Source organism: Notothenia rossii (genome assembly GCF_949606895.1).
Source record: "Notothenia rossii genome assembly, chromosome: 5".
Taxonomy (NCBI): Eukaryota; Metazoa; Chordata; class Actinopteri; order Perciformes; family Nototheniidae; genus Notothenia; species Notothenia rossii.
In genome coordinates, this window is record NC_136903.1 from 34,775,157 (window position 1) to 34,793,880 (window position 18,724).

The 18,724-nt window shown below is 42.2% G+C and overlaps 1 protein-coding gene across 4 annotated transcripts in view; it reads left to right on the forward strand.

The window, feature by feature from the left end:
* agbl1 (AGBL carboxypeptidase 1) overlaps positions 1-14,553 on the forward strand; it is a 181,334-nt gene extending 166,781 nt beyond the window's left edge. For all 4 annotated transcript variants that reach the window (XM_079684749.1, XM_079684750.1, XM_079684751.1 and 1 more), the window contains 4 exons: positions 2,001-2,063; positions 2,144-2,257; positions 6,705-6,844; positions 13,174-14,553. In XM_079684749.1, the coding sequence (XP_079540875.1) occupies positions 2,001-2,063; positions 2,144-2,257; positions 6,705-6,844; positions 13,174-13,468 (612 nt within the window). In that variant the 3' untranslated portion in view covers positions 13,469-14,553. The remainder of the gene's footprint in view (positions 1-2,000; positions 2,064-2,143; positions 2,258-6,704; positions 6,845-13,173) is intronic.
* The last annotated feature ends 4,171 nt before the right edge of the window (positions 14,554-18,724 follow it).

The window sequence follows — 18,724 nt, forward strand, 5'->3', positions numbered from 1 at the left end:
ACACACACACACACACACACACACACACACACACACACACACACACACACACACACACACACACACACACACACACACACACACACACACACACACACACACACACACACACACACACACACACACACACACACACACACATTTCAGAAAACAAAACATCGGTTATAATCAGTGTTGTGCTAGTTACTGAAAACCAGTAACTAGTTACAATACTAGTTACTTCATTTCAAAAGTAACTCAGTTACTTTACTGATTACTCACATCAAAAAGTAATGCGTTACTGTGAAAAGTAACGTTGTAGTTACTTCAAAAAAGGACTCCCAAAAAAAAAAAGCTCCCATTAATGCCCTTATAGCCTTCATTTAAGTACTGTTACTGCTTTGGAGAATAATACAATCTGTTGATCAACTTGACATGCATTCGCATCACTGAACTCTGCTAAGCAATGTGGTCTATACAAACACAAAGATATGTTTCAAAGTGCCAATTTATCGTCGTCAGAGAGCGATTCCGGTTGATACATGGCAAAGGCTTTCACAAAGTTAGAGCCGTTATCAGTAACCGTGGAGGTAACTTTTGGTGACACTCCATACAAAGAGTGAATGTGGTCAATCTCACTAGCAATAAGATCGTACGTGTGCCTACCCTTTATCCTTTTACAGGCCAACGCATCTTTCTGGCGTTGTAAAGTGGTGGGGTTTATCCAGTGAGATGTTATCCCGAGGAAGCTTCTGTTGTGGACAGACCAAATGTCTGCGGTGGTCGAGATGTATTCCAGCCCCTCAAATGTTTTCTTTAGCTCGCTATCCATTTTGGTATATTCTTTCTCCAGGTAGTTGGAAAACGTTTTGCGTCCCATATGCCGTGTGCCGCCCGGACATGGTATCATGCTTACTAGCTCCCTGAAAGCGGGTGACTCCACTGTAGAAATAGCCTGCACGTGTTCAACAACATACCGTGCAATGGCTTTATCCACTTTCACCTGACTAGCAGTCCCTCGGTTGAAATCCAGCCGCTGTTGCTTGGGTGGAGGTGGGGTGGCGTCGGATGGCTCTGGGTCTGTGGTCTTAACTAATAGCTTCGTCCCAGCATGTTGTTTTTGCAGATGTTTTAACAGATTGGAATTGCTGTTTTGAGCAGTAGATAGGATCTTTGACCCGCCAAGACACAACTTACACTTAACTAACACATTCTTTTCTTTATGCTCGAGAAAAGTAAAATAGTGAGCATATCTTCATGCGGAGAAACTCGACTTGTGCTCCGCCGTCGCCATGATAGTATTGTTAGTAGGCTAACTAAACACAAACACGCCCACAAAGCGTCTCCGCATGTGACACAGGAAGTATCTAAGTACATTTACTCAAGTACTGTACTTAAGTACAGTTCTCATCTCTGTTCGCCTCGCTGTTGGCGCCGCTCACCAACGTCTGGGAGCCGAGACTATATAAAAAAAATAACGGAGTAACGCACCATGTAGTAACGGTAACTGAGTTACTGAATTTAAAAAATAACGCGTTAGAGTACTAGTTACTGCCAAAAATAATGGCGTTACAGTAACGCGTTACTTTGTAACGCGTTAGTCTCAACACTGGTTATAATACAGTTAAAAAATAAGATAAGCCGAAAACAATTAGTTTTTACTTGTGTTTTAGTTGGTTTATTGTTAGCATCTGTGTTATGACTAAAGAAAATCTACTCAGTGTGTGTTAGTGTGTGTGAGCTTCTGTGTACATGCGTAAAATAGCTCTACTGGATATATATAATTTATAAAACTTCTTTGTTCTTTTTTGTGAATCATTATTTGAAAACAACATAAATGTAGTCAATTACTGATCAGAAGTGACACATATGTTCAGTTTGATTTCTGTAATAATTCAGATTGATTCGTATGAATTTGTGAAGTTGCCATTTTAATTAAAAACAAACCTAGCGTAAAAAAAAAAGAAAAATAATTCAGCTCTGTTTACCATTCAACAACCACCTTCTCTCTCTCTTTCTAGACCATTCCAAAGACCTTGGATAGCATCGCACCAGCCTTCTCTTTCAACAGCTGCAACTATTTGGTAAGAAAAACCACATCTATATACAGAATGTAAATATATTTAATTAAACAAAATCAAGAGCTACATTGTGATTTGCACAGGTGGAGAAATCCCGCTCTTCCACAGCCAGGGTGGTGGTGTGGAGGGAGATGGGCGTGCTGAGAAGTTATACCATGGAGAGCACTCACAATGGCTGCGACCAGGGAATATACAAGGTATGCCATTACATGTGTCTATACATAATTTCAACATGAATATACAGAAAAGTCTGGAGATAAGCATTTAGAATATCAAGTATGTAACTTATTATATTTTTGGTGGAGGTAAAGAAGAGATGGTGATCAGAGGGCTCTCCTATGTTCACATGCAGGAATCCAAATAGAATATATTTTGCAAATACAAATGGGGATATGTATATGGTTGAGGCTGATTCTAAATAAGCAGATATTACATTTTTTCTTGGAAATAATCAAATGAGAGGGTGTGCATATATTTAGTTAAAATCCTCTCTTTTCCTCTTTTTCCACCACAAACTATATTGTTAGATGGCACAGCAGCCTATTAAATAAAATGTTACAATTTGTTTATGAAGGTCAGTTGAGGTAAATGTGCTGTTATAAGTAACAAAAAAGTTAAATAAACAGGGGACAAAGACATTAAGATAACTGAATTATAAAACAAATTAATACACTGAAAACAAAAAGGTTTTCCAGCCTGTGACGGGGTTCAATTGTCCGTTCAAAAAATGGCTTAGTCGGTTGGGTTGAGCTCCAAAACACTTTAATAACAGCATCAAAAATAAAATAACGAAACAGCACACCTTAAACAAACAAAATACAAGACAAAGGCCGTCCATCACTCTTCAGAGTAGACGTGTTCTGGCTGTTGCCTTCTCTGCAAAAAAAACCCAGAACACGTCCCAGCTGTTGCCTTCTCTGCAACATTCTTCCGAGTTTCACAGTCCTCACTACCACAAGGAACCAACACCGTCCCTTTTGAACCCATGGCACCTCCCACAGGCTCACCGTCCACAGGTGACACAATCAACTCAAACGACATTGTCAACATAAAAAATCCGACCCAAACATAAACAGGTTAACCACCTCTTAACATAAACATTTAACAAATTCACAATCGCACAATAGGAGAACGGTGGCAGTGAAGGCAGAGGGTCTCGACGGACCAGACGCCGGCGACAGAAGCTGGCTTTGGGGACGTGGAACGTCACCTCTCTGGGGGGGAAGGAGTCGGAGCTTGTGCGGGAGGTGAAGCGTTACCAGTTGGATCTGGTTGGGCTCACCTCTACGCACAGCGTCGGCTCTGGAACCTTACTTCTGGATAGGGGTTGGACTCTATTCTTCTCCGGAGTTGCTCAAGGTGTGAGGCGCCGGGCGGGTGCGGGGATACTCACAAGTCCCCGGTTGGGTGCTTCGTTGTTGGAGTCTACCCCAGTGGACGAGAGGGTCGCCTCCCTACGCCTGCGGGTTAATGGGGGGGAAAACTTTGACTGTTGTGTGTGCTTATGCACCCAACAGCAGTTCAGAGTATACGGTCTTCTTGGAGACCCTGGAAAGAGTCCTGTATGGGGCTCCTGAAGGGGACTCTTTAATCTTGCTGGGAGACTTCAACGCACATGTGGGCAATGATGGAGACACTTGGAGGGGAGTGATTGGGAGGAACGGCCCCCCTGATCTGAACCGGAGTGGTGGTTTGTTACTGGACTTCTGTGCTAGTCATGGATTGGCCATAACAAACACCATGTTCGAACATAAGGATGCTCATAAGTGTACGTGGTACCAGAGCACCCTAGGCAGAAGGTCCATGATCGATTTCGTTATCGTATCATCGGACCTGAGGCCGTATGTTTTGGACACTCGGGTAAAGAGAGGGGCGGAGTTATCAACTGATCACCATCTGGTGGTGAGTTGGGTCGAGTGGCGGGGGAAGCCTCTGGATAGACCTGGTAAGCCCAAACGTGTAGTTCGGGTGAACTGGGAACGTCTGGAGGAGGCCCACGTTCAGGAGGCCTTCAACTCACACCTCCGGCGGAGCTTTTCGGGCATTCCTGTGAAGGTTGGGGACATTGAACCAGAGCGGTCAGTGTATAAAGCCTCTATTGCCGAAGCCGCGGCGGGGAGCTGTGGTCTCAAGGTCCTAGGTGCCTCAAGGGGCGGTAATCCTCGAACCTCCTGGTGGACACCGGTGGTCAGGGAAGCCGTCCGACTGAAGAAGGAGGCCTTCAGGGATTTGTTATCCCGGGGGACTCCCGAGGCAGTTGCAAAGTACCGACAGGCCCGAAGGGCAGCAGCCTCAGCCGTGGCCGAGGCAAAGCAGCGGGTGTGGGAGAAATTCGGAGAAGACATGGAAAAGGACTTTCGGCGGCACCAAAGTTGTTCTGGAAAACTGTCCGACACCTCAGGAGGGGAAAGCAGGGAACCATCCAAGCTTTGTACAGTAAGGATGGGACGTTGTTGACCTCAACTGATGGAGTGTTAGGGCGTTGGAAGGAGCACTTTGAGGAACTCCTGAACCTGACAACTCCGCCCTCTATGTTAGAGGCAGAGCTGGAGTATGACGGGGGATCGACACCAATCTCCCGGGGGGAGGTCACTGAGGTCATCAAACAACTTCACAGTGGCAAAGCCCCGGGGGTGGATGAGATCCGCCCAGAAATGCTGAAGGCTCTGGGTGTTGAGGGACTGTCATGGTTGACACGTCTCATCAACGTTGCGTGGAAGTCGGAAACAGTACCGAAGGAGTGGCAGACCGGGGTGGTGGTTCCTCTTTTTAAAAAGGGGGATCAGAGGGTGTGTGCCAATTACAGAGGCATCACACTACTCAGCCTCCCCGGGAAAGTTTACTCTAAGGTACTCGAAAGGAGGGTCAGGCCGATTGTCGAACCTCAGATTGAGGAGGAACAATGCGGATTCCGTCCTGGTCGTGGAACGACGGATCAGCTTTTTACTCTCGCAAGGATCCTGGAGGGGGCCTGGGAGTATGCTTATCCGGTCTACATGTGTTTTGTAGACTTGGAGAAGGCGTATGACCGGGTTCCCACGGAGTCACTGTGGGAGGTGCTGCGGGAGTATGGGGTGAGGGGTCTCTACTCAGGGCCATCCAATCTCGGTACTCCCAAAGCGAGAGCTGTCTCCAAGTCCCCGGCAGTAAGTCGGACCCATTTCAGGTGAGGGTTGGCCTCCGCCAGGGCTGCGCTTTGTCACCAATCCTGTTTGTAATATACATGGATAGGATTTCGAGGCGTAGTCGTGGGGGAGGGGGTCTGCAGTTCGTTGGACTAAGGATTGCACCACTGCTTTTTGCAGATGATGTGGTTCTGATGGCTTCATCGGTCTGCGACCTTCAGCACTCACTGGATCGGTTCGCAACAGAGTGTGAAGCGGCTGGGATGAGGATCAGCACCTCCAAATCTGAGGCCATGGTTCTCAGCAGGAAACCGATGGACTGTCCACTCCAAGTAGGGAATGAGTCCTTACCCCAAGTGAAGGAGTTCAAGTATCTCGGGGTCTTGTTCTCGAGTGAGGGAACAATGGAGCGTGAGATGGGTCGGAGAATCGGAGCAGCGGGAGCAGTACTGCAGTCGCTTTACCGCACCGTTGTGACGAAAAGGGAGCTGAGCCAGAAGGCAAAGCTCTCTGTCTACCGGGCCATTTTTGTTCCTACCCTCACCTATGGTCATGAAGGATGGGTCATGACCAAAAGAACGAGATCGCGGGTACAAGCGGCCGAGATGGGTTTTCTCCGCAGGGTGGCTGGTGTCTCCCTTAGGGATAAGGTGAGAAGTTCGGTCATCCGGGAGGGACTCAGAGTTGAACCGCTCCTCCTTCGTGTCGAAAGGAGCCAGTTGAGGTGGTTCGGGCACCTAGTTAGGATGCCACCTGGGTGCCTCCCTAGGGAGGTGTTCCAGGCACGTCCAGCTGGGAAGAGACCAAGGGGTAGACCTAGAACCAGGTGGAGGGATTATATCTCTTCGCTGGCCTGGGAGCGCGTTGGGATCCCCCAGTCAGAGCTGGTTGATGTGGCCAGGGAAAAGAAAGTTTGAGGCTCTCTGCTGGAACTGCTACCTCCGCGACCCGACCACGGATAAGCGGGAGAAGATGGAAGGATGGATGGACAATCGCACAATAAATAATAAATTGCATGGTTAATTTTTAGGAAGAGAGCAAGAAATGTTTGGTGTGTGTGTGGTGTGTGTGTGTGTGTCGGCTGTCAGTGGCAGGGTCAGTCACTCTGTGACCCGCTCCGTCACACAGGCAAAGGACAACTTTCTGAAAAAAGAAAGTGGTAATAGTACAACCAGGTATAACAACAAAACACAACAATTCCTCAGCTTAATGGGGCACATCCCTTACACTAAAAAACAACAGAGCCACTTCAACACACTGCACACACACCAACGTCTAGCAGTCAGAGATGCAGCCTTCCTCAGCCTTTATGCAGTCAGACACAAACAACACAGCACTTAACATTAAGAGATTATATTCATATTTACCTACTAACAATGGCAGCCAGACCCTTTGATGATCGCACTTTAAAACGTCCTTAAATAAAGCTTGGAATTATGAACAATGTATCTTTGAAGTAGGTCCTCCTTTCCCGATTAACAACCCTTCATCAAAAGTAATATTGAAAACACTCACACAGGGCCTCCAGACAGGAACCAGGGAGCTGCAGGAGATGGGCCTGAAGTTCTGCCACAGTCTGCTGTCCTTAACCAAAGACATGAAGGCTCTTTACAGCACCAGAACCATCAACCACATTGACCTGGACCACAAGTCTCACAAGTAAGACACATCCTGTTAGAGCCTGTGACTCTATCGTTTGTTAAAATGCTTTCTCAGGAAATGAACAAGAAGAGCAATTCTCCAAAGTGTGGACAATCTCCTGCTAGTTAAATCTTAAGTTGCAGGTTAGGGTTAGATGAGATGAACACGTTAAGTATGGCTCACAGGATACTGACAATGCTGTCAAAAGTTTAGCCAGTTTGAATTTCAAATGGTATAAAACGTTTATAGATAAAGCTATATAATTTAACTCCTGGTGAGAGGTCCTTGTTTTTGTTTCTAGTCACGGTGCGATTGTTGGAGCAGAGGGAGCTCAACCTTGTTCGTTTCAGTTTTTTGGGCATCATTGTCAGCCTTATGCCTACCTAAGGGTAACCCTCACTGGCAGCCTTAGGACTGCTCAACACCAGTATAAAACACAAAATAACCCAAGCCCTACTTACAACCTTCTGTGATTATCATTATTCGGACTTCTTTCATTTTTTCTTGACACATACGTCACTCTTAACCCGAACCCTATTTCTAACCCATGTAAATGAAAAATGCTTAGACGCTTAGTGCCATACTCCGGGAGATGTAATTAAAAAAAACACCAATTTTGGAGGTCTAGTCTGTTAGTTAATAGATTCTTATTACACCTTTATTTTAATTAGTTTTTATTGTCTCATAAAGTGATCACTGAACAAGTGAGACAAGTACAGAGACACAAATGGACGAAAGCGAATAAGCAAGTAAAACGAATAAAAAAAATGACAGAGCAGGGGACCAAAGCATCTGATTAATACAACATGTGTACGGACTGGTGGGTGTGCTGTGTTTTTGTGTGCCTGTGTGTGTGTGTGTGTGTGTGTGTGTGTGTGTGTGTGTGTGTGTGTGTGTGTGTGTGTGTGTGTGTGTGTGTGTGTGTGTGTGTGTGTGTGTGTGTGTGTGTGTGTGTGTGTGTGTGTGTGTGTGTGTGTGTGTGTGTGTGTGTGTGTGTGTGTGTGTGTGTGTGTGTGTGTGTGTGTGTGTGTGTGTGTGTGTGTGTATATTGTTAGACATGAGCCCGGTTAGCTTTGATAACAGCACTTGTTGGCTCAGGTACTCTTCGCTGCAGTGATTGATGTGTGGATCTAAAGTGGAGCTGAATGGCTTCCATTGATTTTCCGACAGCTGCTCCATCTCCCCAGTGAGCTGTGACAGCTGGAGGTGTGGGCAGGTCTCTCTCCTGAAGGCAAACTATCTCTTCTGTATTTCTCCTTTTATTCTCTGAGTAGTTTTTTTGAGTTTTTTCATTCTATTCTTCCCTTCATGCACCTGTCTCCCGTCTCTTTCAATACTTTACTTGGTTGAAGTGTACTGCATGCCTGTCAGAACCGTTAAGCAGCATTATTCATAAAATGTCCTCCACAGTTTAAATGTGAATGAAAGAAGATCCATCACTGATTGCTTGTCATTTACGGATAATTGAATGCTACGCTTGCTGCACTTTTTCATGTGACCGCCTACCTTTCCCCATCGTCTGCCTATCTTTATCCATCACACCCAACCCAAAGGAAGAATGGGCTGATACTTTTTAGTTTTATTTTAAAAAAGCGGTTACACAGGCTTTGGAACTGGAGCTACCTGACGCTTCCTTCATGATCGACCCAAACAGAAATACAAACAGCTCAAATTACAAGTTGTTGTTGTCAGTGTTTGGGTAGTTACTCACTACTGAAAGTAATGCATTACAGATTACTAGTTACTTTACAAAAAGTAATGCCTTACTTTACTTAGTTACTCACTACTGAAAGTAATTAATAACACTATTATAGTTACATTACTTTTGGATTACTCTGTAACATCACCTGAGATGCACCATCAATCAAATGACAAATAACAATATATAGTTTGACCTCATGTATGCCAGATCAGCTCAACTCCTTTATCTGTTAAGGACAACACTGTACACACAGACCTCTGTTTCTGCTCTTTATTTGAACATCAGCCATGTTTTCATTAGCTCAGTCTCCATCATAACACTGGTCCAGGTAGCCAGCCCGTTACCTGTGTCTTGCTCAATATGTTTTAAGAAAGATGGTGATTCCATATTGGAAACGGTCAACATTTCCTCCCTGATGTACTTTGCAACAAGCCTGTTCATCTCTGCTATGAGCCTTTGACATTTCTGCTCCGTCTCCTCATCCATGAACTCGCGAGATTAGTTTAGAAGAAAAGGGACGTTTGATTTATTTTTCTGTCCTCTTGTTATGCAGAGATAAGAAGACCTAAAGTGACGGGATGATTTTGCGCTTAGTGACTGTAATGTTATTACTGCTGATCCTACAGTAACGCATTACACTACTGCGTTACAGACAAATGTAATCTGAATATTGTAACCCTGTTACTTTGTAGCCTGTTACTTTGTAGCCTGTTAATTTGTAGCCTGTTACTTTGTAGCGCGTTACCCCAAGTTATGTAAAGGGATAACATGTAGGATTTGGTGGCAAAACCATGGCAACACAATGGTATCTTCCACCACTGTAGGAGCAACACAATGTGTTAGCATTGTCATTGAGAGCAGGTTATAAATATATATATATACGATATAAACATTTGCTAGCATTTTTAGGCTGTTGGCCTAAAAGATATGGGGTTTTGGGGTTGGCCTAAAGAATACGTCATCAGTGCACTAGTCTATATAGGATCCTCTTACACAGAATTGTGTTTCAACCCTGATCTTCCTACAGTACATCAGGCCTCATTTTCACTGAGTCATCACTTCATACTCTTAATCCACTATAACATGACACTCAGCCTTTGTAAACTACGCCCCAAAACTGTGGAACACGTTACCCAACAATATTAGGGCAGCCAATACGTTGCCTCTGTCTTTAACAAAGCATTTTACTGATTTTACACGATTATACTGCACTATTCTCTGTGATTGACATTGCACTATTTCTCTGTTTTATTCTCCATGTTTTTATTTTTAATTATTTTATCCCACTTTATGCTTTGCTCTTGCTGCTTGTTTTACACAGATTTGATGTCTTATTTCTTACTGATGTAAAGCACTTTGAACTACAATCCCCTGTATGAAAGGTGCTATACAAATAAAGTTATTATTATTATTCAACTGAAGACGTACTAAATAATCATTTGTTGGCAGCACCCTGTTCTTAAAGTGACTTCATATCGAGCTCAGGCCCATCGATTACACACTGTTAGGACTGAAATCAAAGCTACAAAGATGCATTTCAGAAGAAAAAAAAATATGAATCCAATCCAATAAGTCTGAAGGTCCACCAATACACCTTTGGTGACACTCTGAGGATCAGCATTACAATAAAACAAGCTACACTTCTTATTTTCATTCCCAGCGTGCACACCCACCAACCCACACACACACACACACACACACACACACACACACACACACACACACACACACACACACACACACACAAAATGAGTGGCTGTCATCAGTATGCTAGACATCCACTCTCTTTCCCTTCTGTCTCTTTCACTTGCTCAGTCTGTCTCTCTCCTCCCTTCTTTTTTCTCTCAATCTTTCCATCCCTCTCAATGCCACGGTAAAATGTTGATCAGTTTGCGTGTCACATCCTCTCTTTCCCAACACAGTCCCAGTGAGTCTCTGCATGCTCTCTCACACATATACACACACAGCCAGCATCTCTCACATTGTGTGTATAATCATATTACTGGTTGGTTTCTTGCAGCTGTAAATCCAAGGGACAGTAGCTCAAGGTCACACCGACATATATTTTTAAAAAAATGCTGAGCTGTATGATGCGTTCAGGGGCCTAACATTCTTCAACTTGTTTAGACCCACACAGTTCATTTTAGGATTCTAACAGAGACTCATATGGCTACACAATTAATTGTAGGATTCTAACAGAGACCCTGAAGTAAGAGCTACCAAAGACAAGATAGATATCAAATACATCATGGTGAATAATGGATAAAACAGACATATAGGCCTACTGTATAAAACATTTTAATTTGAAAAAAAGTGAACATACAACTTTGGTTCTAAATAGCTCACTATATGAAAACCTGATGACATTCATATCAATTGTATGTGATATTCTCACACGGCTGTAATCATCATAGTGTCACTTAAGTTGAAAGACCTCGCACTACAGTCTCCGGCATTTCTGGCTGCGAATGGCTGTATCAAGATTTTCAAGACTGATACTTGCGTCCCTCACCAGGGGCCTCATTTATAAAGCTTTGCGTAGGATTCACGTGGGAAGGTGGCTTACGTATGACAAAGCAAGTAAATACGCACACAAATATTCCGATTTATAAAACATTGCACACGCACGTCCTACGCCGGTTTCCCTTTATAAATCACAATCAACTAAAAATGCGGCGCAGCTTTTGCAGGCTTCACGTAACGCCCATATTTGCCTATAAATAGTCAAAGAAACGCCCCGCATTAATATTCATTTAGTCTGACTGCAGGAAGAAGTTTGCAGCAAATGACGACAGAACTGCTAAAAAAGACATTTCACACCGAGTCTTTGGAGAGTTGGAAACAAATCACATTGTTTGGTGGATGCAGTTTGAACCAGAGTAGCAGCATGAAGGTTGGATCGTCACCAACATAAATAAAGAAGTGGTCCGAAAAAGGTTAATGACAAAATACACATAACCTTCCTCAGGCAGTGTGTCAGTGTGTTTGTGCCGGGGACAGGAGACCCCCCATGTAGAGAAACTGTAAGAAATGATCGGGGGATCGCTCCAGAGTGGAGTCATGACGACTGAATCTGCATTGTTTTATTTTTTTTGGTGGTGGTTTGTTTTCCAGCTGTCGATCAGCTGTGCGCAGCAACTCTATCCACCATTTAAATGAAATAAAACAAATGTGTAGTGTTATATCAGCTGTACAATTTACCAAATATATGGTGTTCTTTTTCCATACCTCCTGTGTTTTATGAGCGACTTATCAAGTCTTGGCAAACGGCATAAAACATGATTAAACATGATAGTATCTAATATCTATACAACCTATGGAAATTCAAAACGGCCTCAGTTTAGATGTAATTCTGTCCTTCTGCTTACCGCATCATTTATGAGAATACACTTCATAACATTAAGAGAATTCGAGGTGGTTTTCAATAGCATATCCGTATTTATTTATTTCTCCAAGCTATGTTTTTGTGTGCACTGAGGAGTCTCAAACAGGCGTTTGTTTAATCATTTTAAGATTGGCTTTAATCAATTTTTGCAAATTAATTCTATATGATACATGAGAGGTAACATTTTATTTATGGTATTATTTCCACATATTTCTCTCCATTCTTCCTTCTGCCAACGGCGTCGCAGTTTCTCATCTCTCCCGTTTGTGTGCGTACGCATGGGTCAGAGTGTCCATGGAGGACCGCACATTTTCCCGTCAAGTTTGTTTTTTATAAATCATCTTTTGAGCGTACAGCACGTTTATAAATGAGGCCCCAGGTGATCTGTGAAATGTAGCTTTCGACCCCTCAAACTCTTCCGCAGGATAAGAGTTCACATTTAATAGGAAACAGTGGGTCTTAATAAGATACGGGATATTGCCATAGGCCTATATCGGTTCTTCCAGGATAGACTTTGTAACCTGCAAAGAAGATTGGTATATCATCTGTTGAGACGATGATGGACTGGAGCGTTGAGAGTCCCCTTTCATTGAACAGAACTAAAAAAAATGAAATAAAGATTACTAATATGGCTACTTTAAGGGAACGTTTGAAGTCAAACTGCAATTGAGAAGCTAGCATGGCGATAAACTTGTTGATTAAGTAAGTCAGGACAGTGTTCCAGCAAGAACCCTACCAGGAGCATCTAAATGGAATCCGCCTTGTTTTATTTGTTTACTATTAACGCCATCATACATGTTACACTGTCCATGTTTACATGTCTGCAGATAGAAACACCTGCTAAAATTAAAAGCATGTAAGCGAAACAGTAAAAACTAGTCAAGATTGGTTTCAACTCTTAGGACTCATCTGGTCCAAAGCCTCGATCAGACCCCTTAGAAAGCAAATCAAATCAAGCAAATTACATGTTAAATGTGTTCTCTCTTCTGGTCTTTCGGTTATATGATTTCAAAGTTAAAGGAGTCATAAAACACAAAGAAGAAAAACGATGAGAAACAGGAAGTATAGGTGGAGGTGTCTAAACTAAAGACTAGCTGTGATCGTGATTGGAGAAAACAAAAGTACCGTATCCCCTTAACTAATTAAATGGAATAGATGAATTCACTATGTCATGCCTGCGAAAGTAGAGTAATCATTCAGTTTCTTCCATCACACCAATAGACACTTCGGCTAACATAACTCTGCTCTCCTTTCATGTAGCTGCTTTGAAGACGATGAGCCTCCATGTATCGAGCAGATCGAGTATTCCATAGATTGTCCCTTGCATAATGGCACTGATCTGGACTCAGATGTCAACAGCAACATGGCCCGTGCTGATGAAAAGGAGGAGGACAACGATGAAGGACACAGGGGGGGAACACTCAGCCGAGGCAGCAATGGCCAATCGCAGCAGTCAATGAAGAGCTATCTATTCCCTCACCCGATGAGACAGACCTCCAGTGAGAAGAGAAGCATGTGTAACAGTGTGAGCGCCAATGGACAGATCATGAGTTAAATCATAATTTCTACATGTTTTTTACAACTTTTCTACAAAAGCTCTTTTTACACCAGCTGGCTAAATGATTCATACAAACTAAAAACAGAAGATTGGGATAATACATCAAATCTCTTTCAACCTTAAAATACAGTGAGACTTTATATAGAAACAAAACACTGCACTACACAAACTCCTGGTTCACTCATCTCACAAGAGTAATACATTCTCATGGAGACGGATCAGTCGGCATAGCGATACTGGAGCCCACTCCACCACGTTCTGATCAATAAAGAAGCACTGCAAACTCTTTAAATGTGGATCGCTAGTGTTGGAGCTCCCGCTTGAGCAATTTGATATCGTTGTTAATTACGGAAAAACCCGTAGCATTCTGCGTTATCCGGTAGTTCTGGCTCCCCTGTTAGCTCTTCCTTGTGTTCGCTAGCTGTTTCAAAAAGTCCTAGATCGACTTCAGCTTCAAAATGATTCAATAAGAATTGGTTATGAGGACTCAGGATAGTCTTAATGGTGTGGACTGGTCTCATGCAAGCATGAAAAGCCATTACTTTAAGAAACATACATACTATCTTTTTTTTCTTAAAATAATATCTCCAGTTTCTAACATTCAACACAGTGGCAGATATTTCTCATCTTGGAATTATTATATATTGTGTTTTTTAGTCATTGTGTGGGAACCAAATATATGAAAGTGTGTTCTTAATATTTAGTAGTATTATATTACCGTAATAAAAAACAAACACCTCGTTAACCACAAACACTTAAGATAATCTCTCAATTAAAATGCGAGATTTAAAAAAAAAAAAAAAGGTGGTTTATTTATGTCTGTAAACTATTTAGATTAAAACATTTAAACAGCACTTCAATATCATTTTTCTATATCATAGATGAAATTGTGCATTTAATATGTAAACTACAGTGTAGGGTGTTACCTTGGTTTCTGATCGGTTTGAACAATGTTGTTGTATGGATGTGTTTTTCATCTAGATTTTCAAAGATTTCAAAATGTTCAGTGACACATGTCAAATTTGAGGCTTGTAGAATAAAGGTGTTTGTTTTCAGAACATTAAATGTTGAACAAAGAAATATATCATGTTTTGTCCATTATTCTTTGTTTTATCCTTGCTCGTTAAGCCCCTTGAGTCACCGCAAAGCAATAGAATACAAGTAAGTAAACTTTATTCATTATGGGACTTTTCTTAATCTTGATAATATCCTTTAGTGTGATTTGACAAACAATAACAAAAATTGAATTATAACATCATCTGCTTAGGCTACTTTTGAGATAATGTTTCTTATAATGCGTCAAGTAATCCGACATACTTTGTAAAAAAGTATACGGAAAACTGTAGGCTTTCCACTTTTGACCAAAGAGCAAACTTTTATCTTTTCTCAAAATTATACAAAAGTATCTTAACAGTTCTAAATAATATTTTTCATAAATCATACTGTAACACAAACTGTTTCATCCTTATTGAAAATGTCTCCAACAGCTGGTGTGGGTTTTCTTCATATTAGAGAGAAGATCAAGTTTGAAGTTGTTCTAAAGTGTGTTATCCAACCCAATGTTTAAAATCAGTGAGGATGTTGAAACTCCTGTAGTCTGAGCCTTCAGTCAGCACGCTATGATCTACAGTCTCAAAGACTGCCAAATATCTAGAAGTAAAAAAATGGAGCATAAACCCACATCAGAACACAGCGTTGTTTACTAGTAACAGAGTATTCCTACACTCTGGTACTGCTACTTTTACTCAAGTACAATCTGACTACTTCTCCCACCTCTATTAGATTAAAGGCACTTTAGATATGGGCCTGTAGTTTTTTGTCAGCGATGGAACATGGTGGTTTTTTTTTAGGAGAGAGCCTGAACAACTAAATGTTTTAATAGAAACCAGGCGTGGACCAAAAGACTGAAGACCCAACAGGGTCTGAGCCAGGCAGATTTTTAGGCACAGAAGTTGTTCAGGGTTGAAGTCCCTAAATGGACAAAGGTTTATTATTATTAAGATCAAACAAGACTTAAGAGTGGCATGAGCAGGAGAAAATAAGGAGCGTGGTGGATTTCCAGCCCTCCTAATCTTATGCTAGAAAGAACGTTTAGCGAGATACTAGGAGACATTAATGAAACAAGTCTCATTTACTTCCAATATGACATAGCATTGTGTATCTAAGAAGTGGAGCAGGAAAACAATATCATCGTGAGAAGACAACATTTCACTTGGGTATTTAAAATGATTTAATTTGACTTCTTCGCCCTCTGTTCTGCTGGTTCGCCCTCCTATTGTCATACTTCATATTCCTTGATATCAGATCACTCTTTAAAAAAGCAGCATTCCTTATCAATAAGCCATATTTATATTCCAAGATCTTTAGGATTGAAAATCAGTTTAAGATAGATTCTTACCTGAAGGTTATCTGATGGTGCATTTCCACTGTTGCGCGTAGCACGGTTTAAGCGTGCCGTGCCAAACCCGGACCGTTTTTTGTTGCGTTTCCACTAGGGTTAGTTCTGGCTAACGGCTACTCTTTCACAGTTTTTCTGGCTCTCCAAAATCCAGGTTCTTTCCGGGCCAACAACCGGGCTGAATATGCTAAACTAGTGAGGGAATCGCTGGCAAGGGGGCTACAACTACAACAAAATGAACATATTTTATGATGATAAATATGATTTAATTGTAATACCCATTTAAAAAATGATGCCGAAGTAACAACATACTGATACCGGTTAGTAAAAACCATGAATTAATGCTTTGACAAGTCTGCAGACAGACGGCAGGCGAAAAACCTTTTTAAATGCGTGTTTTATGAATGGAGATCTGCTAAGCTAACGTTGTATATGCTCCGACCGTCTACACTCACAACAACGGCCTATGCAGACATAGATAAACCAGCGACTGACTGTATTCGCCATGATACAGACAGTCTGTGGTTTGTACTTGTTTAACTTTTGTCTCGTTTCTGAACAGGTATGAGGAGCTGTGAGCTCAACAGCTAACGGCTGATGTTGGTTTTGTGTTTCGCATTGAAGATGACATCCCGGCTCCCCCTACACTGCGTTACTAGTTACTACCCCAGTTCCTAAACTGTAATGGAAACGTAGCATAAAGTGAGCCTGGCCTGCCAAGGCCTAACTATACCTTACTAAGCCATGCAAGGCCCTGCAGTGGAAATGCGCCATTAGGTCCTAACTTGCACTGACTAAACCAAACCAAAGAGTTTGTGTGATTTTCCTTAACTATTCTGATGCTACATAGTTCAGGACTGGAATTGCTAAAAACTGACAAACTTGAGGAAGAATGAATAAGTTGTCTCAAACTCTGATGAAGATGAAAGACGAGGGCTGACACTACAAATTACCAAACAGACCATCCAGGACTATTTATGCCCCAGAGGCCCAAAGAACGGAGGCATATACCTCATTCACACCAACGCAACTCCGGTTCAAGCTCCGTGCTAGAGCTTTTCAGGTTCATAACCGGTTTTTCGATTTAGCTCCGGCTCTTTTCACACCGCCCAGAGTCCTACTGGTGCTGCGTCATTGCGTCATCGTTTGCGTCATGACGTAACCGTTTGCGTGCCTGCTTCATAAAGCCAAACTGCGCGGAAACCCCTCACAGCTCACACCGACAACAACAACAATGGCCGATTGTGCTCCAGCTTCCTCTGTACCTCTTCGGAAGACCAGATTCCCAGTAAGTAGCTGGTCTCTTCAGTGGACCACTGCTGCTTGTTAAGTTTCTCCATCGTTTTTTAAAACTGGATAAAACGCCGGCTTTTTGTTGTTGTTCAGGAGTTGATCCTGTCTCTGCCCCTGCCTCGACGTAAGCGTGACGTATGCAGTGCTTTTGCTCTAGCCGGACAATTTGTTGGTGCTTGAAATGAACCGGATTCCGGAGCTGAGAGGCTGCTCCGCTGAGGTGTGAAGAGGAAAACCTGGTGCTTTTCAAGCTCCAGCTCCGAACCGGCCCTGAAACACCATTGGTGTGTATGAGGTATCAGTCACACCGCTCAGTCTGCAGTGGGATATTTTTTCATCTGTAAAGCACCTACTGAGTAATCTCAACCCACTCTGGCTGGGAACATTCCAACAGGGGGGGCCGTTCAGTCTCAGAGCAGCAGAAATGCACTAATGTCAGCATAGTTCTCCACAATCACAGAAAGCAACAGCGGCTGACACTTGAGCCACATCAAAGCTAGATTTCTTTATTTGCAGCTCTCTTCTTTGTATGGTACAACTGTATAAACTTTTTATTTTTATGAAAAAGCAACATCATTCTGAAAAATGATGGAAAAATATTTTGCCTTACAATAATATTGTGTAAATTAATGTTTTCTTCTTTTGTAACAGAAAAGTATTTTTACTCACTGACTTCCTTTAATAATATCACTTTGTGATTCCTACTTGCTAATGTGTATCTCTAATTACTGGCTTTCACGTATTTTCTAAGTTGGAAAAAGTCGATTGTTAAGAAGATTAAGTTGTTATTTTCCGTCACAGCACAGTCTGATCTTCATCTTTTGCTCAACCTAAAACATTCTGTTATCACTTTAGCAAAGAGGTACTTTGTGTGAGTTGTGTCCTTGTACCATCCAGTACTATCAGGTGTGACCCTCCTCCCCTTCTCCTCTCTCTGTGTTTAATATGCAACCCAAACTCTCCTCTTGGTCTTTCACTCTGCAGATAGTGATGCTTTCTGAACTTCTAGAAAGAATCAAATACAACAAAGAAAATGTAATGGTCCATTCTTCATTCACATTTAATAAATACAAGTGCAGACACACCTTGAACCAGGTATAATATACAGTTTTGAAATAAAGGGGTACTATACTGTTCCGGTACCATCCTAATTTAATGTGCCAAACTGCACCTATTGTTCTAGAAGTGAAAGTTTCACTTAAATACAAAATGTGAAACTTGAGCACATGAAAATGACAACACATTGTTTGTTTCACACAGGACATCATTTCTGGTCTGCTGTAGGAAAACTCAGTTTTGTGTACTATTCATAACCCCTGACCTCCAATCACTTTGTACTCACTCTTTATACTGTCCCCTGATTTCCAACTTTACTACTTCTTTCTTTTATTCTTAGTACAAGGACTTTGTTATGAATTAGAGTTTTGTTCCCTGTTTTATTTTTGAAATGTTTATTATTATTGTGTATTGTCTTGGGGCACCAGTGCTCAGTCTGTAGGGACTTGGCTTGGGAACCAAATGGTCGCCGGTTCAAGTTTCCATCTGACAAAACACAGAGTGTG